This window comes from Geotrypetes seraphini, chromosome 7 (genome assembly GCF_902459505.1).
Source record: "Geotrypetes seraphini chromosome 7, aGeoSer1.1, whole genome shotgun sequence".
Lineage (NCBI taxonomy): Eukaryota > Metazoa > Chordata > Amphibia > Gymnophiona > Dermophiidae > Geotrypetes > Geotrypetes seraphini.
The window spans coordinates 99,035,226-99,049,181 of NC_047090.1; the positions used below are offsets into that span (position 1 = coordinate 99,035,226).

General features: G+C 42.3%; 1 protein-coding gene across 2 annotated transcripts in view; it reads left to right on the plus strand.

Moving 5' to 3' along the window:
* ZFYVE26 (zinc finger FYVE-type containing 26) overlaps positions 1 to 13,956 on the plus strand; it is a 244,083-nt gene that overhangs the window by 63,613 nt on the left and 166,514 nt on the right. For both annotated transcript variants that reach the window (XM_033951453.1, XM_033951454.1), the window contains exon 15: positions 7,991 to 8,245. In XM_033951453.1, coding sequence (XP_033807344.1) covers positions 7,991 to 8,245 — 255 coding nt within the window. The remainder of the gene's footprint in view (positions 1 to 7,990; positions 8,246 to 13,956) is intronic.

Genomic DNA, 13,956 nt, shown 5'->3' on the forward strand with positions numbered 1-13,956 from the left:
GCGTCACATATTGACGCCCATCCACCTGAGCAATCCATCATTACCCACCTCTCCCCACCCAAGCAACAACATCCAGCCAGTCCACTACTACACACATCAAAGTTTCCACACATTCCCCTAAAATACCTGATATAATCATCACTAACTCACTTCATAGAACAGCTGCACCACTTTCACCACTCCCTCCCGTCCCACACAGTCATACATCCCGATCACCTCGTGCCCGCTCTCACATAAACAAGGTCCAAGCAAACTAAAGGAGGACAGAGATGGTGGGGAACCTACTCAGATGAGCCCCATCCCAGCCCCTACACACACGTCAACTAACTCCAAATGAGTCCGCACCCCCCCCCCATTGGATCCCTCAGTTAAAATAGCTCAAAATAATTGTGAGGGAAATAGCAGGGAACCTCATCCAATCCAACCACATCAAACATCTCACACACTAATCAATATGTACAAACAAGTCAAGTTGAACAGCAAAACAGCCCCCATCATCTGCCTCCCCCCCCCCCAAACATCCAGACTTACAATTTACCTCAAGTGGAAACAAACCAACCAGCCCCTATGTGGGGACCATAGAGCCAACATAACTATGAGGTCTTCAGAAAGCCATGGTCTACCTGACGTCCTGGTTGAGAAAACAGGAAAGAAGCACCCCACTCCGGGGAACTCAACTTTAGCAGTAGAAGTAGACGCTTCTATCCCCGGCTCAGGTAAAAAAGCAATAAAGGCTTTTCACGCTGTTGCAGTCATAAACAGTAGTGGTACCATTGTGAGTAATTCGCAACTTAGCTGGGTAGGCCAGTGCAAAGCAGATCTTGGCACGCAAACAATTTATTGCAAATTGGAGAAAATGTGCGCCGCTGTTGTGCCACCCTGCTTGAATAATCTTGAAAGCAGATTATTCAGTGGTTCTCATAATGCAATGTCGGACCAGCGTGCAGTACCCTTAGGATAGCAGTGTTATGAGCAAAGTTAAGAATGCGTACAATGATCATACAGGGCCTGGCTGGGCTTCCAAGCACAGGGACAAACTCCTGGTGCCTCCTTGATGATTGACATAGGCCACTACTGTGACATTGTCCAAGAAGATACGCACCATCTGATTCTGGAGAACGCGCTCGAAGTGCAGGAGGCCAACCGAATCACCTAACACTCCAGGTGATTTATTGACCACTTCCTCTTGGACAGGGATCACAAGCCCTGAACTGGACTGGTCAAGTAAAGAGCCCACCAGCCATGCAGGCTGGCATCCATCGTCAGGATCACCTAGGCGGGGACCCAGAGGGGATGATCCCAGGACAGAGATGGAGAATTCAACCACCAGGCCAGTCCGTTCAGAACCTCCACCATCCAAGGGAGCAGGGCATGCAACAGATTCCTCTGCAGACACTAGCGGGAAATAAGCGCATCCTGCAATTGGCACAGGTGGGCCTTCGCCCAGTGAGCCACATCTGTGGTCACAACTATGGATCCCAGGACCTGCAGGTACTGCCAGGCTATTGGAGCCAGAGTCTCCAGGAAGGCTTTTATTAGCTGATGAAGCTTCTCTTGGCACGAGTCGGACAGAAAGACCTTTTTTCGCCCTGTGGCAAAGCAGACCCCAGTTAGTCTAAGACCTGTGTTGGAACAAACTGGCTCTTTTGAAAACTGATCACCCAGCCTTGGCATTAAAGCAGCTGAACGACCTGGCAAACTGCCTGACACCTAAGTCTCCGATTGGGCTCTGATTAGCCAGTCCAGGTACGGATGGACTTGAATTGTGAGTTTCCATAAGTGGGCTGCCACTACTACTACTATTGTTTTGGTGAATGTCCTGGGCATCATTGCCAACCCGAAGGGCAAGGCCACAAATTGGAAGTGCTGCTGCAGAACATGGAACCTCAGATATTTCCTCTGATCTGGAAAAATGGGGATATGAAGATAGGCCTCTGTCAAGTCCAGGGATGCCAAGAATTCCCCAGGAGTCACTGAGACAATCATAGACCGCACCATTTCCATCTATAAGCAAGGACCTTGAAGGCAGCATTGACCACTTTGAGGTCCAGGATTGGCCTCCAGTCTTCAGAGCCTCTCTTTCGCATGTTGAAGCATACCAAGTATCTGCTAGAGCCTGAGTCAGGCTCTGGGATGGGTTCTATGGCTGCAATGTCCAACAACCTTTGGACCTTGTCTGGTCTTCCCGCCGGGAAGTCCAGAAAGCTCTGAAAGGTGCCACTAAAACTTGAGTTTGTAGTTGTCCCAAAGAATTCCAGGACCCAGCAATCAGAGGTGATAACCATCCATTCTTCCAGGAAGGCCGAAAGCCATCTCTGCTTTGCGGAGGAGCAGCCAAGGGCCTGACATCAGAACTGCAGGGTAGCTGCAGCGTGGCTTCCCATAGACTGTGGATGCCAGGATCCACCAAACTGCTGTTTGGCTGACTGATAGGATCACTGACCAGAGGAACCTCCATAGTACTGTTGTCGAATGGTCCCTGTCCCAAGAGAGCCTTCAGATGCATAGCAGAACAGTGGGGTTGGCCAGCAATCAACCTCATGGTGTCTCTGGCAAAAAAAATAAAAGCAGATCAGTTCTTCAGCCATCGTCGCAAGCCAGGAAGCAAAGGCTTAGATGTGCTGGTGCAGACCTGGCCACTGGCGGGTCAACTTTGTCTTCCCTCTGTGGCCCATAATAGGCTGTCTGTTGAGACGGATCAAGGCGCATAGAGGTCGGGTGATTCTCGTGGCGCCTGACTGGCTGAGATGGCTGTGGTATGCCGAGAAGAAAAAAGCGTTCATCTCCTACAAATATACAGGATCTCAGGACTCTAGAGAAGTCTATTTGACTAGGGCAAGAGCCGTCAAAACAGCAGTTAGAGAGGCCAAATTCCGAATGGAGGAAACTTTAGCAAAGAACATCAAGAAGGGCGATAAATCCTTCTTCAGGTATATTAGCGACAGAAACCGCAGCACAAGCGGGATAGTACGCCTTAGGAAACCAGACGGGAACTATGTAGAAGCAGACTTGGAAAAAGCTGAATTGTTAAACGAATACTTCTGTTCGGTCTTCACCCGCGAGGTGCCGGGTTCCGGCCCTCAGCTACAGAAAAAGGATGGCTCAGTAGACCCGTTTAGTAATTTCAAGTTTACAACAAGCAGTGTCTACTGTGAGCTATCAAAACTCAAGGTTAACAAAGCAATGGGGCCAGACAACCTACACCCCAGGGTGCTCAGGGAGTTAAGGGACGTCCTGGCGGAACCACTATCCGCGCTCTTCAATCTCTCCCTTAGTACAGGTAGAGTCCCGTTGGACTGGAAAACGGCTAACGTCATTCCACTCCACAAAAAAAGTTGCAGGACAGAGGCTGAGAACTACAGACCGGTGAGTCTCACATCAATAGTGAGTAAACTAATGGAACTCTAATCAAACACCAATTAGATAAGATCCTGGATGTGGAGAATCTACGGGATCCCCGTCAACATGGATTTACCAAGGGGAAATCCTGCCAATCCAACTTGATCAGCTTCTTTGACTGGGTGACGGGGAAGCTCGATGTTGGAGAGTCCTTGGACATTGTATACTTGGACTTCAGCAAAGCATTTGATAGTGTCCCACACCGCAGGTTGTTGTGCAAAATGAGTTCTATAGGATTAGGTGACACTTTGACAAAATGGGTTGGAGACTGGCTTGGTGGTAGGCTTCAGAGGGTGGTGGTGAACGGCACCCCCTCCGTATCGACGGCAGTGATCAGTGGAGTGCCACAGGACTCGGTCTTAGGCCCGATCCTTTTCAATATCTTTATAAGGGACTTGGCTGAGGGGCTTCGAGGTAAAATAACGTTATTCGCCGATGACGCCAAACTATGTAATATAACAAGCAAGAGCACAACGGACAATATGAAACATGACCTACTCCTATTGGAGCAATGGTCCAGGAACTGGCAACTGAGTTTCAATGCCAAGAAGTGCAAAGTCATGCACCTTGGCAGTCAAAATCCATGCGAGACTTACACCCTAAATGGCGAGATCCTAGCAAGGACTGTTGCAGAACGGGACTTAGGGGTTATCATCAGTGAAGACATGAAGACTGTCAATCAAGTGGAGCGGGCTTCATCTACGGCTAGGCAGATCATAGGATGTATACGTAGGAGTTTCGTCAGCCGTAAGCCTGAAGTCATTATGCCGTTATATAGATCCACGGTGAGGCCCCATCTGGAATACTGCATACAATTCTGGAGGCCTCATTACCGCAAAGATGTACTGAGGCTTGAGTCAGTCCAGCAAATGGCCACCTGGATGGTCTCGGGACTCAAGGATCTCCCGTACGAGGAACGGCTGGATAAATTACGGCTATACTCGAGGAACGCAGAGAGAGGGGAGACATGATCGAGACGTTCAAATACCTCACGGGCCGTATCGAGGTAGAAGAAGATATCATCTTCTTTTTCAAAGGTCCGACGGCGACAAGAGGACATCCATGTAAAATCAGGGGCGGGAAATTGCACGGCGACACCAGGAAATACTTTCTCACTGAAAGAGTGGTTGATCGCTGGAATAAATTTCCACTTCAGGTGATCGAAGCAAGCAGCGTGCCTGATTTTAAGAAGAAATGGGATCGTCACGTGGGATCTCTGCACAGAGTTAAATAGGGGAGGGTCATTAGGGTGGGCAGACTAGATGGGCCGCGGCTCTTATCTGCCGTCTTTTTTCTATGTTTCTATGACCTAGTTTGCTTACAGCTGAATCAGGGGCTTTGGCTTCCCTGTCATACTCATCGCTTTATGCAGGGCCCAATTGAGCTCCAGGATCTGGACTATTTTGGTCTTACGCCCTAGCTCTTGAGGTCTTAGTCCGCAGAAGCTTCTCTTTGGATGTGATAGCTACTCTCTTATGCAGTAAAAAGTCAACTGTGGCAGCCTATGCTAAGGCTTGGAGATGTTATCAATCTTGGTGCATCCAGAGGAATGAGGATCTGTCCTTGCTTTCAGTTCCATTGATTCTAGCATTCCTTCAGGATGGGCTGGAAAAGGGTTTGGACACTGGCTCTCTGAGGATTCAGATTGCTGGTCTTGTCTTGGTCCTATGCCTCTGAGAGGTTCTTTGGCCGCTCATTCAGTCGTCAGGTATATTAAGGGTGCATTGAGGCTTTAGCCCCCACCGTGGCTACCCTGCCCAACTTGGAATCTCAGTCTGGTTCTCTGGTCGCTGGTTCATTCATCTTATGAACCTCTGGAACAGGCGTACTTAATGGATCTCACTGTTAAGACAGTTTTCCTGGTGGTTATAACTTCAGCCCGCAGGATTTCCAAACTGCAAGATTATCCGGCATAGATCCTCTTCAGATTATGGATTCCTGTTTCTTTCTGCACACTGTTCCTTCCTTTCTTCCAAAGGTGGTCTCTAGTTTTAACATCCTGGAGGTTCGGTTTCCTACGTTTTCTTCCTCGGGTGCTGAGGTTGCTGGATGAGCGCAGATTTTTGTTGCAGTACTTGGAAGTCAATAATGAGTAGGTTTCCGACCAGCTGCTCGTATTGTTAGGTTCTGCCAGTAAGGGCAGGCTGTCTTCGAAGCCCACTTTTTTGAGATGGATCCATATAGCTATTTCATCTATTTATATTTATTTATTTTAAAAATTTATAGATTGTCTAAGTCTAAGTGGTTTACATAAGAGCATACATAGTACTGACCAAACAACATACAGCTGTCGGAAAGAAGCCCCTTCTTTCTGTGACGGTTCATTCTACTAGAGACGTTTCTGAACATGGGCAGAGTCGTTGGCGATTTCTCTTGAAATTTGCAGAGCCACTACCTGGTTCTCCTTGCATGCTTTTACGAAGTTTTACAGGATCGATATGGTGGCTGCTTTTGGTTCCTCTGTTTTGGCATCAGGCTCATCAGTCCCACCCTGACTCTACGAAATTGCTCCGTTATGTCCTACTTGTCCAGGAATAAAGTAGGATTGTACAAGAATGAAAGATTAGGTTCTTACCTTTGCTAATCTTCTTTCTTTGTAAATCCACACTTTATTCCTGGAACCTGCCCTGGGAGTTGCTGATTTGCTGATTGTCTGCCTTGATAAATACTGGTAAACTGAACTTACGGTTTCTTGACCAGCTTTTCTAAGAGTACCATCCGAACATTTTATGTACTTTGTCTTGGGGGTCGCTAGCTGTAGTGGCCTCCTCTGTTAGTGCAGGCTATGTCTCCTTATAGCAAAGTTTTTTTTTTTTCAGGTTTGCTAACCTGTTTCAATTGTTATAAAATTTTAATGTTATGAGCAGTTTAGACTTGTTTGTCAAGGAGTTTCCCCATACCCCTTCCTTTTGTCTATGCCCTCTATAGGTGTCACTGTCTGCTTTTGCATGAACTGGAAACCAGGAGTCAGTCCTGAGGTAAGAGGAGGGTCTGAAAAATTAGGCTTCGTACAAACATTCTCGCAACATGGGATGCATAACACACTTGTCCAGGAATAGAGTATGGATTTACAAGAAAGATTAGCAAAGGTAAGAACCTAATCTTTCATTCTAGAGCAGGGGTGCCCACACTTTTTGGGCTTGCGAGCTACTTTTAAAATGACCAAGTCAAAATGATCTACCAACAATAAAATTTAAAAAAAACACAACGCACACTGTACGCATAGAAAATGTTAATTATCATTCCTATTCCAGGGTTTTTCAAAGAGGTCAAAGCAGATGACTCTATGCACTATCACCTCAGTAACAACCATACAAAAATAGACAAATATACCCCCCTCCCTTTTTACTAAACCACGATAGCAGTTTTTAGAGCGCAGGGAGCTGCGCTGAATGCCCAGCGCTGCTCTCGACGCTCATAGGCTCCCTGCGCTAAAAAACTCTATTGCGGTTTAGTAAAAGGGGACCTTAGTGTAAAATATAGACAGCAGATATAAATTGAGACACATTTCGATCACTAAATTTAAAATAAAATCATTTTTCCTACCTTGTCTGGTGATTTCATGAGTCTCTGGTTGCACTTTCTTCTTCTGACTGTGCATCCAGTCTTTCTTCCCTTCTTTCAGCCTGTATGCTTCCTCTCCTCCACACCTCATTCCCTCCCCCAACTTTTCCTTCCTCTCTCCCTGCCCTTTCTTTCTCTCTGCCTCCCTTTCCTTTTTTTCTGTTTCTCTTCTTTCCTTCTGTCTCCCTGCCTGCCCTTTTTCTTTCTTTCTTTCTCCCTGCCCTCCCCCAAGACACTGCCACTGCCATCGGGGACCCAAACTGCCATCGGGGACCAGGAGTCAGGACCCAAACCGCCACCAATAACAGGCCCGAAAGCCGACGCCAATAACACGCCCAAAAGCCGACGACGCCCCAACCTCTCCCTGCTTCGGCCGACCAGCATCGCGAGGAACTGTTGGGGGAAATGCTGCCGGGTCCTGCCTTCGCGGAAACAGAAAGTAGGCAGGACCCGGCAGCAAGAAGAGGAAATGCTTTCACTAACATGTCTCCCGCCTTAGCCCGTAGCGAACGCTTGCTTCAGGGCTCTCAACATGTGCGTGCAGGTTTCCCTTCTCCCCCCCCCCCGGGCATAACTTCCGGTTTCGGAGGGAAGAGAAGAGAAGCCTGCATTCACACGTTAGAGCCCGGAGCATAAGTTCGCTAGGGGCTGAAATCTCCAAGCCGGTTTTTTAATGTTCAGCAGCGGCAGATGACAGCTGGGCGGACCGCCCAGCTAAAAGGCCCTAGGGAGAACACTGAAGGCTGATCGGCCCGTAGATCAGGACGGCAACACGAGTGCGATCGACTCGAGTTGCCTTCCTGAGCTACTGGTCGATCGCGATCGACGCGTTGGGCACCCCTGTTCTAGAGTATACATAGAGTGGACTAGCTTGTTACTTGAGTTATTCATGTTGTCCCAAAAACTTTGAGTTTCATTTTTCTTTCCATAACATGAATTTGAAGACAGAAAATATTTTAGTATAGAATGACCTAGGAATACTAGTCACGCTTGTGATAACATTAAACTTTTTTGTTCTGTTACTCAGGTATGGTTTTTTATTCAATCTCGGATGTTACCGATAAGCTGCTTGCTGTCTCTGGAGGCTCACTACAAGAGGAGTTTTGGCTTAGTAGTGTCCCACTGGAGAAGACTGACCTTTTGAGAGATGTGCTGGAGGGCCTAAGCCCTTCTGCCATGGCTGCGTTTGATCTGGCTTTTACCCACTGCCAGCTCTGGAAAACATGCAAGCAACTGCTTGATACTGCTGAGAGGCAGCTGCACAGTAGTTTGGAGAGCAGAGGTAGGTTTTCAGTTTAATCAGCATGTCTAGAGGAGGGGAAATGATAGAGAGCAGTTCAATACCTGTGAAAACTGAATCATGTTTTTGTTTGTATTATTTATTTTAAAATGTATAGCCCATGATATATGCCATTCTAGTCATGTAACACCAAGACATCCATTAAAATATTTCATGACACACTAAGAAAGGGAGAGGAACTGAAATTAAACTCCTGAGGCTTTGGTTGGATGTATGCTTAACTATGGAAGTTCAGGTCAACAATAAGATAAAAAAATGATGGTTTAAATTAAATTGTTGCATAGAATGAAGTATTTTTAGAGAGAGCGGTTTTCTGCAGGTATAGTTAAGTCCTTAATACTTACCTCATTGGGTTATTATAAAATATGTCTGCTCGGTCTTTATGACAAACAGATGAAATGATTGCAGATTTTACAAAACGATGCTGCTAAACTTATATTGGGGGGAGAATAGATTTGATCATGTTACCCCCGTTATTACGAGATCTTCATTGGTTGCCAATTGAGGCAAGAATTGAATTTAAATGTTTGCTTTTCATTTTAAAAATGTTATATCCAGGTTATTTGATGTGATGGATCCGATAACAGTATATCATTCAACTAGGTATTTACACTCTTCTCAAAATGCTATTGGTAATACCATCTTGTAAAGATTTGTAGATTGCTCTCCTCTAGGAAGAGAGTAGTTTTTGGAAGAGCTACAGAATTCTGTCTAGTGAAATAAGAAAGGATGTAGTCTTGTTAAATGAGTTGACTTTGGAAAGGGAGAGAAAAGAACAATGTGTGTTCTAGACTACAGGGCAGACCTGTGGATGATTGGGGGAGGGGGGGTAGAATTCTATATTGTTAAATAACTTAATGTTTGTTGGAGTTCTAGTTTCATTTGAATGATAAGGAATTGACATAGCTGACTCTCGCTGTATTGAAGTGTGTATATGAGGATAAAATATTATGCATAGCTGTCAATAAAAAATATTTTAACATTAAAGGGGGGGGAGGATATGGAAGGTAGATCATATCATCTAAATCCCATAAAACAAAATCCCATATAATATTAAAGGATAAAACAACACCAACAGTAGCATTCAGACAGGTTATTGAAAAGCTTTACTAGATAAATGTAAGATGTTTTTTCTGAAGACAGCAAAATAATTAATACTGCATAATTCAAAGAGAAGTGCATTCGAAAGCAGTGGACCAGCAATGTAGAATACAGAGGTGCAGTATTCATCCAGCCTGATCTGGAAGAATGATAGAACACATAGTCAAAGTTTCTTTGCAGATCTTGGTGCCCAAGGCCGGTGGTAAATTCATAGAGAAGTTGCAGTTGACTATAGAGCATCATATGGCTTTATGAATTAAAGTTGATACTTTTTTTTTTTTTTTTTTAATATCTTTATTCGTTTTTACATTATGCAAACAAGTGTACAATAATTCAAGTCATACTATACATTCTTCACTTGAAACTCTACATTCATTTTATACCATAAACTATCTCCCCTCCCTCCCTTTCCATATATTACCCCTCATAATGTCATAAAACCCACCCATCCCTCCTCCCCCCTACATATATTTAATGGGGATAAATATAATTATTTATTTATTATAATACTCAATTAATGGTCTCCACACCTCTTTAAATTTCTTATAATAACCTCTCTTGATTGCCAATGTTTTTTCCATTTCATACACCTGACAAACCGAACTCCACCAGAAACAATAATTCAATCCTCTATAGTCTTTCCAGTTATGTGTTATATGTTGGATGGCAACTCCTGTTAAAATCATTAACAGTTTGTTATTATTTGATGAAATTTGACTTTTGGCCCTCATAGACATTCCAAACAAAACTGTGTCATATGATAGGGCCACAGGATTCTCTAACATACAATTTATTTGACCCCAGATCAATTTCCAAAAATTATTAATAAAAGGACAATAAAATAATAAATGATCTAGAGTTCCAGCCTCAAGATGACAATGCCAACATCTATTAGACTTAGAGCAATCCAATTTTTGTAAGCGAACAGGGGTCCAGAGTGCTCTATGCAACAGGAAAAACCATGTTTGCCTCATAGACGCAGACATTGTACATCTTATCCTCCAAGACCAAATACGTGGCCATTGAGATGCATTAATTTGATGCTTAATCTCAATGCTCCAAATATCTCTAAGTACAGTCCTTGGTTTTTTATTTAAATATCCAGATAATGTTTTATACCACTGTGCGGCCTGGTGACCCATAAAATCTGCCTGGAAGCATAAGAATTCTAGAGTAAAATGAGTATTTAAAGACTTCCATTCAGGGAACCCTGCCTGAATAGCCTGCTTCAATTGCAACCACTTATAACTTTGTTTTTTATTAAGTCCAAATTTATGTTGCAATTGTGAAAACTCCAGCAGCTTACCATCATTAATAACATCATCTAAAGTACGTATTCCTGCTTCAATCCAATCCTTCCAGACAATCATAAAACCGCCTATTTGTATCTTGGAGTTCAGCCATATATTTTGACAAGTAGATTTTTGAATAGTAATAGGAGTTAAGTTGTTTACATACTTTAATGTTGTCCATGTGTCCATTAATATCCTATTGGTTTTCCTTATTCTATGCATTTTAATGCTAAGCAGATGACGAAGCCTGATAGGAGACATGAGCTGCCACTCCAACCATAACCAATCTGGAAGCTTCTCCATGAGTTCTGGGAGGACCCAATACATACCTTGGTGCAATATATAGGATTGATGAAACCTATAAAAATTTGGAAAATTTACCCCTCCCTCCTCAATTGGTTTTTGTAAAGTCACTAGAGCAATTCTTACAGCTTTACCCAGCCAAATAAATTTACTAAGAATATTATTTAACTTTTTGTAAAAAGACCCCTGAAAAAAAACTGGTATCATTCCCATTTGATAACAAACCACAGGCAATATCATCATTTTGACAGTTTGAACTCTTCCCCACCAAGATAAATGTAAAGGATTCCATTGCTCACATAACTCTGTTACTTTTTGCAATAAACTTTTTTCATTCATTATAATTGTCTCATCAAGCGTGTTTTTTATCCATATACCTAAGTATTTTATTCCTTCTTCTTTCCAAATAAAAGGTAATGAGTCAAATAATCCTTTTGTGCAATGTATATTTAAAGGAAGAACTTCTGATTTAGTCCAATTTATTTTATATCCTGAAAACTTTCCAAATCTTTCAATCAAAACCAATAAATTTGGAATGGTTGTTTCCGGATTCCTCAAATGAAGTAATATATCATCCGCATATGCAGAAACTTTATATTCTTTATCTTTATGCGGTATACCCTGTATCTCCTCCTCTTGTTGAATAGCTAATAATAAGGGTTCAAGCACTATATCAAAAAGTAAAGGAGACAAAAGACATCCCTGTCTAACTCCCCTTTGCAATTTAAAACAATCAGAAAAATTATTATTGATATATAATCTAGCAACAGGAGAGCTATACAGAGTTTTAATCATTTGTATAAATCCCGAACCAATACCAAACCACTCCATGGCCTGATACATAAATGTCCATTCCACACGATCAAAAGCTTTCTCTGCATCTAGAGACACAGAAAAAGCCGGATCTCCAATTTCTTTTGTTAAATATAACATTTGCAATGCCAATCTGGTGTTATTAGAAGAGTGTCTCTGAGCAACAAACCCTGTTTGATGCATACCAACTATGTGAGGAAGAGCTTTTGCCAAACGTGTAGCCAAAAGTTTGGCTAATAATTTACCATCTACATTTATCAATGAAATAGGCCTGTAATTTGAAACCAACATGGGATCTTTATTTGGCTTCGGCAAAACAATAGTTAATGATTCTGCCATAGTGCCTGATATACAACCTTTCTTTAGTTGATTCTGATATAAATTTAATAAATGAGGTAAAAGAGTATTTTGAAATGCTTTATAAAACTCTACCGTAAAACCATCACCACCTGGAGCGGTCCCTACTCTAAGAGATTTCAATGCTGTTTGTAATTCTTGTAAAGATATTGGATTTTTGATTAATTTTTTGCCCAAGGTGCTCCCGATGCAAAACAAGTTTCCATTGGAAATAGAACGTGCACACAGGGTCCCAACGAGATTATCAAACAGCCAAAAAGGACCACGTCCACTGATCTTTAAGCTACTTAGATATCAACAGATAGCTGAAATAAAGTTGATACTTTTAAGTTAAAGGTGCCAAGAAATTGGAAGCCAATGTAGTTTTTGTAAAACTGGACAGAGAGGATCAAATCTTGTAATGAAAACAAAAAACTGTGGATACAGATGTTCTGGAGATAATTTATTATATACTGACATATAAAAACATGAAAATTCAATGAAAAAAGTACAACTGGTTGGATTTTTACCACTGTATGTTTTCTCATTGTACTTTTTTCATTGAATTTTCATGTTTTTATATGTCAGTATATAATAAATTATCTCCAGAACATCTGTATCCAAAGTTTTTTGTTTTTGTTTTCATTGGAGGATTGTTTTCACTGTGGATCATTGGGTCTCCCCATTTTTCTTTCTTATGCTTCAAATATTGTAAGCCATGATTATATGAGCAACAATATTTTGAACTACTTGTAAGGAGCATAGGAAGTAAGACGGATAGGCAATATATCAAATTTACATTAAAATTTGAAACTGGAAGCACTAAATACAATGAATCGCATTAGTTAAAGTGAAATGTGATGCCTTGGATCATTGTTCTTGAGATATTAGGTAGTAGTAGATCTGTAAAATCTTGAAATAACCCTTATTCAGAACATTTTCTTTAAATTAGTACTTCTATTATGTAGATGTAAAGATAAACTGGAGTCAACCATAACACCTAGATAGTGTATTTCCATGAGAGTTAGTATCTAAATACTTGGACTGCACTTCGATTAATCCATGGGGGGAGCACAGGAGGGGACTGGAGGGTCAAGCATTTCTTCTCCCTCCTCCGCACATTAGATATCATACCTTTGCTAGTGAATTCATGGTGCACAAATATTTTTGAGAATCGTACTACTGCAAATGATGAGAACAAATTGTAAGAGATAATCATGATTAATGTGTAGTCCTTCTAAATACCATAAATAAGTTTTCTCAGGGAACATAGAAAATTGTCCAGAGTAATATTATTTGAGTTTGACACAATCAGTTGAAACCTTTCAGCCATCCAAGTTTTGATTGATATTAAACAAATGTGCAGAAAGTCCAGTGCAGTGGATGGCTTACTTGTAAAAGGAAAGAAAAATTGTCTCTCATCAGTGTAAAGCTTATAATATATACCTAGCAAACACAGCAGTCGGCAATTAGGAATTGTACATATATTAAATAAGGTGGCTGAAAGGGCAAAACCCTGAGGTAATCCAGCAGATGGTTCTTTCCAAGTGGAGTAATTGTAATCTTGTTGTAACTGGAACTGACAGTGTACTAAATCAGTGTTTTTCAACTAGATCCTGGTGTACCCCTTTGCCAGTCAGGTTTTCAGGATATCCATAATGAATACTTGATTTGCATACACTTCTCCGTTATATGCTTGCATACACTTCTCCATTATATACTTGTTATCCCAGGACAAGCAGGCAGCATATTCTTGACTGATGGGTGACGGCACCGACGGAGCCCCGGTACGGACAATTTTAGAGTGATTGCACTCTAAGAACTTGGAAAGTTCTGGTAGGCCGCACC